At 37.2% G+C, this 13,127-nt stretch overlaps 1 protein-coding gene and 1 pseudogene across 2 annotated transcripts in view; both read right to left on the bottom strand.

Annotated features, from left to right (window-relative positions):
- Mdn1 (midasin AAA ATPase 1) overlaps nt 1–13,127 on the bottom strand; it is a 148,117-nt gene that overhangs the window by 59,386 nt on the left and 75,604 nt on the right. For both annotated transcript variants that reach the window (XM_071613216.1, XM_071613217.1), the window contains exons 39-46: nt 12,957–13,064; nt 12,396–12,584; nt 9,352–9,441; nt 8,985–9,248; nt 8,572–8,833; nt 3,009–3,168; nt 1,816–1,932; nt 754–962 (exon numbers count right to left, since the gene is read on the bottom strand). In XM_071613216.1, coding sequence (XP_071469317.1) covers nt 754–962; nt 1,816–1,932; nt 3,009–3,168; nt 8,572–8,833; nt 8,985–9,248; nt 9,352–9,441; nt 12,396–12,584; nt 12,957–13,064 — 1,399 coding nt within the window. The remainder of the gene's footprint in view (nt 1–753; nt 963–1,815; nt 1,933–3,008; nt 3,169–8,571; nt 8,834–8,984; nt 9,249–9,351; nt 9,442–12,395; nt 12,585–12,956; nt 13,065–13,127) is intronic.
- LOC114086853 (coatomer subunit delta pseudogene) lies at nt 5,096–6,417 on the bottom strand (annotated as a pseudogene).

The following is a 13,127-nucleotide window of genomic DNA, read 5'->3' as shown; positions in this document are numbered from 1 at the left end:
ATGTGGGGGACCTCTTCACAGGCATGATAAAACCTGACACCTATATCCAGAATCTCATGCCTGACTCACACTGAAGGTATAAAAATGATCATTACCTCATGAAGGACCACAGGCTTTAAAATCCAACAAACCTATTTGAAATCCCAGCTATCAAAATTAACTGACTTTAACAAATTACTCAAACTTCCTGAGCTGTATCTGTAAAATGGAAACAAGAGGCTGGGGATGTGGCTCAAGCGGTAGCATGCTGGCCTGGCATGCGTGTGGCCCAGGTTCTATCCTCAGCACCACATACAAAGATTTTGTGTCCGCCAAAAAAAAAAAATATATATATATATTAAAAAAATAAAATGGAAACAAATGTCTTGCAGAATTAAATAAGCAACCAGCACTGTATCAAACATATCGTAATTATTAAAAATACAGTATTTAATTTACTATTATTGACCCCGTTTATATACTGAAATATTTGAAATAAGTCAGAGCTGTATCTTTTTTAACTCAAAGTTTCCTCTTTGTTCCATCCTCAAGAGGTAAAGCTAATGAATCTTAGTACCTGCATGCATCATTTACCTGGGGAGCATCTTCAAAATATTGACTCCTATGCCACACCCTGATATGCTGAGGTGTCTGGACACATACGTTTAACAGGCTTTGTGATAATTTATATTTCCACGTACACTAAATGTAAGAACTCCAACATGAATTTCTATAGAACAAAAACTGTAGAGGCCCAGAGGTCAAGCACCTCACCTATAATAGTGCTTTGGGTCTCCATGTGTAGAGACAAGAGTATGTCACACACACTGTCTCCAACCAATCCAAGGCTGTGCAGCAGAACTTTCAAATCCAGGTTGTCGAGAATGCTCTCATCGCCTTCTCCTGAAATGTAGACTTCGAGTCCACGATTTCTCATAGCTCTGGATATTTCTCCATGAACAGGATCCATTGAAAGAAAAAGCCTGGTAAGATGGCAATTCAGAGGAAAAGAAAATATTTTAAATCCCAGTGCAACTCATTTTGTAGCTCAGCAATAACTTGTAAGGACAAAGCCTATGTGGTACATCTCTAGGGAGTTCATATAGGAAGACACCACTAATAAATCAAGGGACCATACCATCTCCTACATTATTCTATATTCTTCTTCCAACAAGTATCAACATTGCAAATCAGTTTTTCAAAACCTACTTTCCGATATTTCCCAAATCAAGCAGTGACAATTCATCATTCTAACTCACAGAGAGCAGAAAAAAAAAACTGTGTTCTCCTGTAATAATTTCTTACATTCAATGTCCATCAACATCCCATCTAGCCATCTGTCATCTCACACTTATGTTCAAGAAAGAACAGATGATTCCCTGCTGACCCTCCCCATCCCAAACCTGCTCCTTGCCAGTATTCCCTTGCTCAATGAAACACTCTCATTTACGTAATTACATAATGCAAACACTTAAGTGCCTTCATTGCTTCATTTTCTCAACTCACAACTCTAATTGCAAGTCCCATGCATCTGATTACCCTTGTCTAAGTCATGATTACCTCCTGCCTTGACTACTGCAAAAGGATTGTGACTGGTCTCCCAACTTCCATCCTTTCACCAACCCAAGGGAAGGACCTTACCTCTCATTTACCACTGTGCCCCCAGAGACTAGTAGTGCCTGACAAACAGCAGAACCTCAATAAATATCTGTTTCAACCAAATGAATGAATGCATAACTCAGTGTAAGTATAACATATAAGGAGATCCTACTCTATGTCTACCTCTGCTACCAAGACTGCCAGATTCTTAGGCAGAAAAATTAGAGATACAAATACCTGAAATTGGGATTGGGTGTTATTGTGGGAGTGGATCCATCTATCATTCCTCTTTCACTAATGGTGAGGACGCCTCCAGGTTCAAGCAAAGCATTCAAACGATCCAGCACTGATGGGCTGCACAGAAAGAACTCAGATGTTAGACATACATACAAGCTACTGTGACTCTATTTTCCAACTGCTTCTGACCCATATATTCCTTTTAGTATGGATCATTCCCCATAAAGAACTCTGAAGTTTAGATTTCCCACTGATTCCCCTTCTCATTCTCTAAGGCACATAGCCTAGAGCTTCATTCACACTAAATAAAACATTTGTAAATAATTAGTGAAATTAAGGAAAATGATAGTAAGCACCCTGTACTATATGCCTTTCTCTTCCTCTACCCCAATATTATCAAATCCACTTAAAGGTATCTGGATTTCAACATAAAATACTCAGAAAGAAGCTTTAAGGGAAGGGACAGGGATATGGTTCAGTGGTACAGTACTTTCCTAGCATGTGTAAGGTGCTGGGTTCAATCCCTAGCATCACAAAAACACAAAATAAATCAAAAGCTTTGGGAGAGCTTCTGTTTTGCTAATTGTATAGGTACAGTAGCTTCACACTTGTCATTTTCCTTATTTTAGGATCAAAAGTGACATATGGTTGAACTGTCATTATCAGTGCATGTTTGCTAAATGCCTGCATCTGTGTCAGATGCTACATTTCAAAAACCTGCATTTAAGACTGCTCCTAAAAAAAAAAGATTGGTCCTAACAGAGCCAGATGTGGTGGTGCATGACTTTAATCCCAGAGGCTGAGGTAGGAGGATGTCAAGTTCTAAGCCAGCTTCAGCAACTTAGGGAGACCCTATCTTAAAAAATAAAAAGGGTTGAAAACATGGCTCAGTGGTTACATGCCCCTGGATTAAATCTCTGGTACCAAAAAAAGAAAAAAATAAAATAAAAGGCTCAACTCAAAAGAACTGTTATGTGGAAAAGCAATTTAATTTTGTTAATCTTTACTTCAGGTGTTTAATGATCAAATACTACTGTTTGCCATGGGGAAGTCTACAAAATATGGCTGAAACTGCATTTGCTAGTTAAGAAAAACAATGGATCAAAAATATAGATTCCATCTTGCTTTCTACTCTGATACGCATATCTCAAGTTTCAATCAGGCCTACTCATGATTGGGGATAAGGTTCTTACTTGCAGAAGTTAACATTGTCCATCAGAAGCCAGTCTCCAGACTTCAGGGCCCGAACTAATATGCTGTCAACCCATTCAAATGTGCCATGACTATGGCCACTGGTTGACTGCATAAGCTTCACCCCAAAACTTCGGAAATCTTCCACAAGTTTGGCAAACTCTGAAATATCACAGACAAGATCAACATGCACACTACTTTCAAACCAAAGCAAAACAAAAACAGAAAACAACCTCCAAAACTAAGAATTTATTAAAAGAAAGATTGAACTAGGGATGTAGTATAGTAACGGAACTTGCCCATCATATGCCATGCCCTAGGTTCAATCTCAGTTTTTTTAAATGATTCTTAACAGAATAATAAATAGGATTTCATAGGTAAGAAAATTAGGTTTGGGATAGAAACTTTAGTGGTTTTCTGAATTAGTGGCTACATACTCAAAGTTGACTGTGGGTGATAGAAAGGAAAATAATTTTTCTTTAGCCATAATCTCTCAAATGGCAGAAAGAGGATAAGCTCTCTAACTTACTGCTATATTATACTACTATATGAAAACACTTTAAGTTGGTGAAGTGCAACTAAAATCATTAAACTGGACTTCATTTATAATGGGCATACCATGCATTTATAATAGCAACTGGTATTTATTTGCCAAATCCTCTATAGTTTAAACAGCCCCTCCCTGGAAAATTTTCAGCTGATTTTTTTTTATATTATGTTATGATCCATTTTCATACCACAAGATAATGTATGTTGGATTCCTAATTCAAGCTATGAACATGCTTGAACTTAAGCTCCCACTATAAAAAACTTGAAAACTGGGGAAAATATGGAAAGCAACTGCTTTTAGACATCGGAAAACACATGCAGCACAGAACTGTGACATCTGAGGGAAAAGAGAAAAAAAAAGATAAGGTTAAGCCATATAATTGCCCTGGATTTCTGCCTGGAAGTTGTTTGTGCTGGGGATTGAACCCAGCAGGGCCTCATGAATGCTAGGGAAGCACCCCAGAGGCTTCAATAAGTTGAGGACAGACCAAGGTAACTAGAATGAGAAGAATATGAGAGGAGGGACCTACTCAGATAAAGAACTCCCAAAAATCTAAATAAGGGCCTTTTCTTTTTTTGTTTTTTCATTTTATAATCCTCTATTTGATTAAAAAATTTACTTTCTTTGTGTACACTGGAATGTTATATTCCCTATGTATTTTACAGGGTTACAAAATGTCTCTCATTTTAGGTATTACCCCAAAAGTAATTTCAGGAAAAAAAAACTGTGAAATGAAACTTGACTTTTAAAAAATCATATAGACAAGCAATTCTCAAAAATGGATTAATATGATTTCTTGCCTACTTAGCTATAAGACACACTTCTTGTCCCAGTCCCCTTCCTCAGAAAAACCTCATGTGGAAACCAAGCTAGAGATAAGGATTCTTCCCAGATGCAGTTAGGGTAAAGGGAAAGGCCAGAAATTTCTTTGGCAAGCAATTCCAGTCAGCCGTTTGTGACTGCTTTGCTTCACGTACAGTACACTCTTTGCATGGAGGGCTGGATGTTCAGAGGGAGCAGTGGTCTCCAAATAGAGGTCACCTGCCTCTTCCCACTGCCAGGGCCTGCAGCCACTAGACCCCTACCCTACTAAGTGCAATACTGGGTTAAAGGCCAAAGATGGGCTGGCTGATGCTGTTCTCCATTGAAAAAGTAATGGGTGAAATGGAGCTGAGAAACAATCATTATATGATGACACTCAAAAGGTTTAGGGGGAGGAAAGATTTCAAGATACAGGGATAGACAGGCTGGTGGAAAATGCTAGGTTGGCTGCAAGGAAATACAGAACACAAGAATAATCCCTACACAACCAATATAATCAACAGCCTCTTGAAATACTACAACTTCAGTGGTGGAAATGGAGTTTCTCTGATAGTTCAGGGCTAAATGGACTGGCAAAAAGTATCACTGAACTCAGAGCCTCCAAAATCATTACCTCTTTTCTGCTAGAAAGGAGAAGACTGATGAAAGAGCAATCAGGAAGAAGGAGGTAGGTGGTGAAGTTGAGGAATGTGAATGCATTCCAAAGACTGTTTTGGCTCAAGTACCCAAAATGTAGATCTCATCAATCACTGGCAGGCACCACTCCAAGGTATTTCATCAACTGTCATGTCGATACTCCCCATGATCTCATCAATCACTGGTGTGCCAACAATTGATGGAAGTGGGACGGTGATAACTACATCTTTCAGTTCTAAATTATCTTCCTGTAGCTCATATTCTATCTTGACATCACAGCCATTTCTACTCCAATAATTAATTTTCAGTGGAATAAAAGATTCCTCTGTGGTCTGTAGTCTCCATTTTAGCAATCCTACAACACTATTGACTGGAAATGACTTCTCTGGATTCTTTAAGGCAATTAGAGACTCTGAGGTGAAAAGTTTTTTATCCACATTCGGATGGGTCTGTAGGTGTTCCCCTTTCTTATCTTCATTTTCCAAATGAAGACAAATTTGGCCAAGTTTGTCATCTTAGATCCTAAGCATGATCATGCCATGCAATTCCATATTCTGTTACCAAAACACAGGTTAGTGTAATCTTTTCTTCAATCTTCATATACACACGTTCCATTTTAATAGGTGGAGCATGTACTTTTGGCTGCTTCAAAGGCACATTTGCCTGTATTAGAGGACATGATAGTTTTACTTTCAGATATCAATTTGTCCACAAAGTTATCTACTTCCTTTCCTTTGGCTCCAAATTCCAAAGCCTTGCTAGGGCCTGAATTCTTGGCTGGTGCAGGTGCCACTTTTGGTTTATCAGTTTCAATGATGGTTTCTGTGATCATGGCAGCTGTGCTGCCTCTAGATACTGCAGAGATACCAAATCCCAGTGTTTTTTTCCTGTGTGTCTCTGCATCTCTTCAGGCGTCTGGTAATTCTTTTGCTTTACGCTGCATCTCAACCTTAGCTTCACGTTCTTGACTGCTCTCAACACTTTCTCCTCATGAGAATCCATTTCTGTGAAGGTTCTGATTTGTACCAGGTTAACATTCTCCTGGTATCCCAGGGCAACAATTCCATCAAAAAAAGCAAAAATCAAATCAAAACAGTGCTCAGATATTTCATTCTCCTCTAAGGCTCAGCAATACTCAGGAATCACTCTTGAGAAGAGCCTTAGTGTTTCCAAATCTTTTAAATTGTTGCTGTTTTTGGTAGAGATTATTAGTACCATGTATACTTTCTCCATAGGATGATAGCATCTGTTACACTCTCCGTTTCAACAAACGTATGCTGTTTTCCAGTGTTCATGAGCTTTGGGAAAGCTGCTTCAAGCCAAGTTTGGGTCATTTCCACAAACTGTTGAGAAACAATAGACTTTCCTGCTTTTGTGCAGACTGCTGCTACCAACAGCACCATGGTGAGGAAGGTGGTGTGCATACCCATGCTCTGGCTCCACTGACAGGGCCAGGTCCATGGCCTCTCTGGACCTGCTGCCCTCCTGACAGAAGCAGCTGCTGCTTTGCCTCTTACCAAGATGGTAAGTAACCCTGAGCCATGTCCAATAAGGGCCTTTTTGACTAAATAACTAAATGCATACACATGTAAAGGATAAAGCTCTATAAAAATGAGCAAAAACTTCCAAGAAAAGGACAATTACTGGAGAGATGTGATCTGAACAATTCCCAGAGTTCACACAGGTTGAGTACCAATCCACTTCAACAACCAAAGTAGAGACCCCAGCAAACATACAGGACACTCAGTGAGATGCTGCAGATACAGGCCTCAGCAGTGGGGTGATCCAACACTAGAGGAAAGGCCACCCTAGCCCCTACCTTTAAAAAGCAATCCCAAATAGATCAAAATGATCCTTAAGCAACTTACACCAAGAAAAGCCCAAGAATCTCTAAAGACAGTAACAAAATGCAGAACTCAGCATCTTAAATTCACAATGTCTGGCATATGATCAAAACTACTACACATACAAAGAACAATGAAAATAAGGCCCATAAAGAGAAGAAAAGCAGTCAATAGAACACACCCATAAATTAAATAAAGACATCAATACAGCAATTAGAAATATGCTCATTATGCAAAGGGATTTAAAATAAAATTATAAACATAATGAGAACTATATTTTAAAAGCCATAAAAGTTCATCATAGAAACATTAAGATATAGCTGGCCATCATGGCACATGCCTAAATCCCAGTAACTTGGGAGGATGAGACAAGAGGACAACAATTTTGACGTCAGCCTGGGCAAATCTAGTCTCAAAATAAATTTTTCTAAAGAGGGACTGGGGGTATAGCTCTGCGGTAGTGTAGCCCTGGGTTCAATCCCCAGTACCATACATGCACATAAAAGACACATTAAAATATACAGTTAAAAATGGAGAAAAATATTTTTTAACCAAAAATAAAAAAGATCAACTATTTTAGATCCAGCTTTTTCACTCTATTAATATCCCTAAGAAATTGATAAATCAACATGAATTTTAGAAAATACTGAAAATATGCTACGAAAACTCATCCTAATCCTAGATATCTAATTTTATATTGACTTCTGAAAGAAATAATACATCACTAGATTCATAGCTTTATAGTGCAAAAACTTGGATTCAAAACTTAGTCTAATCTTAAGACCCTGGGCAGTTTATTATTTAACTTTAATGAGAATTCTTTTCTTCATCTATGATTTGGAGGTAATCTTTTCTATAACATTTTGTCAAGGATTAAAAGTACATATATATATACTTTATATGTATTTTTTCAGTATAATGTGTACTAATCAATATAAATTCATCTGTGCTGAATTTTACAATATTCATATTTAAAAAATATATGAAGTGATGTGACTCCATCAAATACCCTTTAATAATTAATTTAAGTAAATAAGTAAAGATTTTCCAGTTCAAATAGTGGCCTTGAATCAAGAAATCACTCAACAGTGAAATCATACCCTTTTATACTATATTAGAGAGCTAGAAGTGAAAAGTTTGATTTCTTTATCCCTGAGGATCAACTCTTCAGTTTCAAGCAGTCTTTAGAAATAAAGGATGACAATCTAATGACAAACCAACTCATAGGCCTCTACATTTAAGACTCCCTTAGTGCATTCTCATCACCTTTTTAAAAAGTACCACTATAAAAGGAACGATTAAAGTTTCCATGTTAATCATGTTAATCAGGCAGAAATGATATTTTTTCCTCTTATGTAAACATATACACCCTATCAAAAATGCTTACTTTGAGAAATTACTAATATGTAAAAACAAAAACACCCCAAAAAACCCCAAAAATCAAAAAATAAAAACTTCACATGAAACTAATTAAGCATTATAACTTTATATATATAAAATGAGCCATAAAGCTTGATAAGGCAATCATTTTCCTGTTTGCTTTTTTAGGATCATCAATCTATAATATGTTACCTCAGCTTCATTATAATTTCAAGGAAGTTTTGATTGTTAATTCATTAAAAATATGGGCATGACATTCACTATTATATTCCCATAAATGGATACAATATGGGCAATGCCAAGTGTATGATATACACATCCAAATATACATACCTGCCTTGGAGTATGAGTTGATTTTATTATTGAGTCTCTGCATAAGTAGCAATACCGCTTCCAGTTTATTGACAATTTCCACTGTGATACCTTGACCATCTTCTCCAAGACACTTGGGTTTGTAAGTCAAAAGGAAATGGCTCCATGCACGCAGCACTACTTCTGCATCCTCAGCACTGATAAGAAGGCTATCCCGTAACAATGCCCTTAAAGTACCCTCCACTTTCTCCAGCAGCTCCCTCCAAGGTCGTATGAGATCAACCTGCAATATCCAGAACATAGGAACTCATTATCATAGGCACTGGCCAGAGTCAGAGGATACTGTTATCTGTAGTCACCACTAACACAGAAGACTCTTAATCAATCCACAGGGCTTTATCTTTTACCTCACAATGTGAAGGCAGACATGTTACCTGCTCAAATCCACCCAGAAGCTCAGTAGTATCCATTGCACTGTTCATGGCCATGATCTTTAATGTGTGGCCAGTAAGTTGTGCCAAAAGCTGGACCAGGCTGGTCTTGCCAACAGAGGCTGGCCCCACAAGGATGACCATCCAGCTCATCTGCACACATTTCATGATGGACTCCAGGGACTGGAATGACTGGTGCAGAAGTGAAAGGGGCCGGCGAGATGGGTGAGGAGCATAGCTGCCACGGGAAAGGACTGAGTAGCCCAGCTGAAAAAACATGCCAATGACATATCACAAGCAAACATGGTAGTGGGAATAGAGAAACCATAGAAAATTGTAAAAGAATAGAGGGTTATCTTTATCTCCTCACCTGAACTTCATAGGGAGTGATATGAAATAGTCTGGTTCCTGTGTATGGGTTAGAATTTGAACCAAATACATCCTTGAACACAGCAATGACCTAAAGTAAAAAATGATTCAATCAAGATACAAATCTCTCTACCAAATTCTTATGCACACCTTCTGGAAAATTTCTAGGAAAAAAAGCCTACTGATTAGAGTCACTATATTCAGAGAACATGAGCCACACTTTCCTTAGCCTTTTGAATATTGTCTTACAGAAAACCATAGACTAGGGCTGGGGTTGTGGCTCAGTGGTAGAGCACTTGCTTAGCATGTGTAAAGCACAGGGCTTGATTCTCAGCACCACATAAAAATAAATAAATAAAATAAAGGTATTGTGTCCAATTACAAATAAAAAATTTAAAAAAAAGAATAAATGAATAAAATAATGGTCCATTAATGTTTTTAAAATATTTTAAAAAAGCATTGACTGAATTTACTAATTCTCTCAAATAAAAGTAAACTCGAGTTCAAGTACACAGTAATCACATAACACCAAACTATCTGAGAATCTAGTGAGAATGTACCAAAAATTAAAATGAAGCATAGACCACAAATCTAGAGACAAAAACCCTGATTTCATCCTTGAAGATAATATCTAAAAAGAGAGTAAAAGAGAATAGTAATTCAAAGATTATAAAGAATAACTATTTACTGACCACCAACTGTGTATCAGACACCATATTATGTATTAGGTTGTTTGATAGATTACTTCTGGTCTTTATAGCCATGCAAAAGAGTTATCATTTCCATTTTATAGATAGAAATAATGGGGTTTAAAAATCTAAGCCAGTCTAACTCTAAAAATACCATGTAATCACTCTAGATACTTATGTAGATGTGATAATCAAAGTTGTTTCTCTAACCAGTTATTTAGTTATCTCTTCCCTAATAGAAAGGCTGTTAGAAAACTTCCTATTAACTATTTATTTATGAGTATCTTTAAAATAAATAAAAGGAGTGGTGAAGAAAAATGTGTTTCTAAAGCACATAATTGCCTCTCCCTAATGTTCTGCCAGAGGTTTAAAATTATAAATTCACAATCTAGCTGGTTTATTTTGGAAAATAATACATTTAATTCGCTTAGGCCCTCCCAATTTTAACAGCCTCTTTCTATTTTTATCTTTCCTAATGTTCTCTATCTTCAGAAAACACCTATTTGGTTAGAAAGCACAGAAACCTTCCACACACCAGTGACACACCCATTTGACCTATCATAAATCACAAGAACACTGGTTGATATTATGGTTACAATTAATATGCTATAGGTTTGAGTATCATTATCCAAAATGCTTGGGACCAGAAGTATTCACAATTTCCTTTTTTTTATTGCATTCTGGAATATTTCTATACACATAATTATAATAATCTTCTACTCTATACTTTGAATATAACCCTTGCTGCTCTGCAGCTACGCGCTTTTTTTTTTTTTAATGGACACGTTTCTTTCTCTTCCTCTCTCCCTGCTCCTCCCTAATCTCTCTACTCTCTAATCTCAGGGGAAATAGAATTACCTTTCTTCCCCTTTTTAAAAGGCAGATTTAGGAATGAAGTAAACCAGACTTTGGGGATGGCACCAGAACTTCTCAGAAATGACATAACTCCATCAGAGAACATGTGGAATATAGCCTTTGAATCACCTCTATAAAAGTTGCCTGCTCCTACTGATGGGTAGAATCACACTCTCTGAGACAGGATTCCCCTATGTTTTTCCTTTGCTAGCAAAGCAATAAACATTTTTCCTTTCTCTCAAAACCATATCCTCGTTATTGAATTGGCACTGGGGACAAGGACTGAGCTTTTGGCAACATAATGACATCTTAGGGATGGGACTCAAGTCCATACAGAATATTCAAGTATGTTTCATATATACCTTAAAACACATATCCTGAAATTTTCCACTTGTGGTATCCTATCAATGCTAAAAGTTTCAGATTTTGTAGCATTTTAGATACCAAATGTTAACTGTCAAATTAAGAAGAATAACCTGTACAACTAATACATAAGTAAATAAATTAAAATACTAGGTCATAGTATGTAAATTATGTATCAATAAAAGTGTTAAAAAAAAAAAAAACAGCTGAACATTTTCTTCTTCTAATCCAATGACTGAAAGCCACTTGTAGGTAATAAATGAGTAGTCAGCATTTGATTGGGCTCTGAATACCACATAAGAGGATTTGGGCAGAATGAAAGGGGTGATAGATACATATGCTATCAGCTGGCAACATCTTCATGCTTCCACCAGGATGTTACTGCTCTCTAACACATGGAGTTCTGCATCAATCATTTGTTTTTAAACAGTGGGGTTTAGCAGAGAGGAACAGCAGACAAAGTAGAGAAGGCCTATTTGTGAGATTCCATGCCTTGGATCCTCACCTGTAGGAAGTCATGTCAGCACTTTCTGCCTATAGCTATTGTGAGTGTTCAGTGAGACAGGACGTTAAATGCCACAAATCAAAACCAGCACAGGCTGAAAAAAGTGGCATGGTCTTAGCTACTCGGAAGGCTGAGGAGGGAGGATCACTTGATGCCAAGAGTTTGAAATCAGCCAGAGCAACATAGTGGGACTCATCCCTTCCCCTGCCCCTCAAAAAGCATACATAGCTACAGAGATCCCTAAGCTGAGAATTGTGCTATATTTCACTTATTAATAGTATTTTTCTTTTCATTTAAATGCAGAATATCTTCTCTTGACATCTACTTAAACTTTCTGCTGGGCATCAGCTGTCTTCTCCTGCTTCTCTCCTTTTTTCCAGGAAAGATATTAAAAAACTAGGTTTTTATTACTAAAGGACAATCCTGGTTTCAGATTTGTGACCACGGGATTTGAAAGAACAAGCAAACTGTGTCCTCCAAAGCAAACTACTTTGATAAGGGAATGTTTTGTCTGTTTCCACAACTTCTAAATTTCCAAGTAGTTTACTAGGTTTGGTATTATTAGCATAAATACACTTTTTTTCCTCTTAAGATGAAATCAACTCTCAGGAAGAAACAAAGTATGAAACTCACCTTCTCCTTGTCTTCCTTGCTTCTCATTCTTTGACCATAAATTAAAAACACATGCTGACCAGGATCATAACAGCCAGGGGATTGATCAACAAGCATCAACTGACACCAACGGAAAAGGTCCCGGAGGTTGAATTCCCAGGGTCCTCCTTTTTGGCCCCATTTCTTCTCAACAGACACTTCGAGATCAATCTATAAATAAAAATATCCTTATTGAGAAACATATCCAGCGTTGCATTAAGTACCATCAAATGTATTAAATACTAGAAATGTATCTGTGATCTGAAGTAGAAATTAAATATATTAACAGCTTTGATTCAGATGCTTCCTTCTCCTAAACCCAGACTTCCAAATGCCAGAAATATCCTAAAGGCATTAATATTGGCATTTACAATACAGAACTGATTTACCATCACCCTCAATGAGTAGGTTGCCTTGTACTAGAAACTTGTAGAATTTTATCATTTATTTTGAGAGACTGGTGATTTTGGTAGAATTCAATATTGAAAAAATGCTGGTTCAAATATAGCCAGGAAACACAGATTAATACAAGTAGGTACTTACTTGGTTGTTGAAAGCTACCATTTTTTTAACAATATTTCTGTCAATGGCTGGGAACAAAGTACTGGCAATAAACTCCATGTCAACTGCTGTAAGGGGATCCACAAAGACCTATAGAATCCAAAAAGTAACATAAAGGAATGCCAGTTTCTCTTTACAAACTATGACAGATCA

Source organism: Marmota flaviventris, chromosome 6 (genome assembly GCF_047511675.1).
Source record: "Marmota flaviventris isolate mMarFla1 chromosome 6, mMarFla1.hap1, whole genome shotgun sequence".
NCBI classification, from domain to species: domain Eukaryota; kingdom Metazoa; phylum Chordata; class Mammalia; order Rodentia; family Sciuridae; genus Marmota; species Marmota flaviventris.
This window is presented reverse-complemented; position numbering and strand designations above follow the sequence as displayed.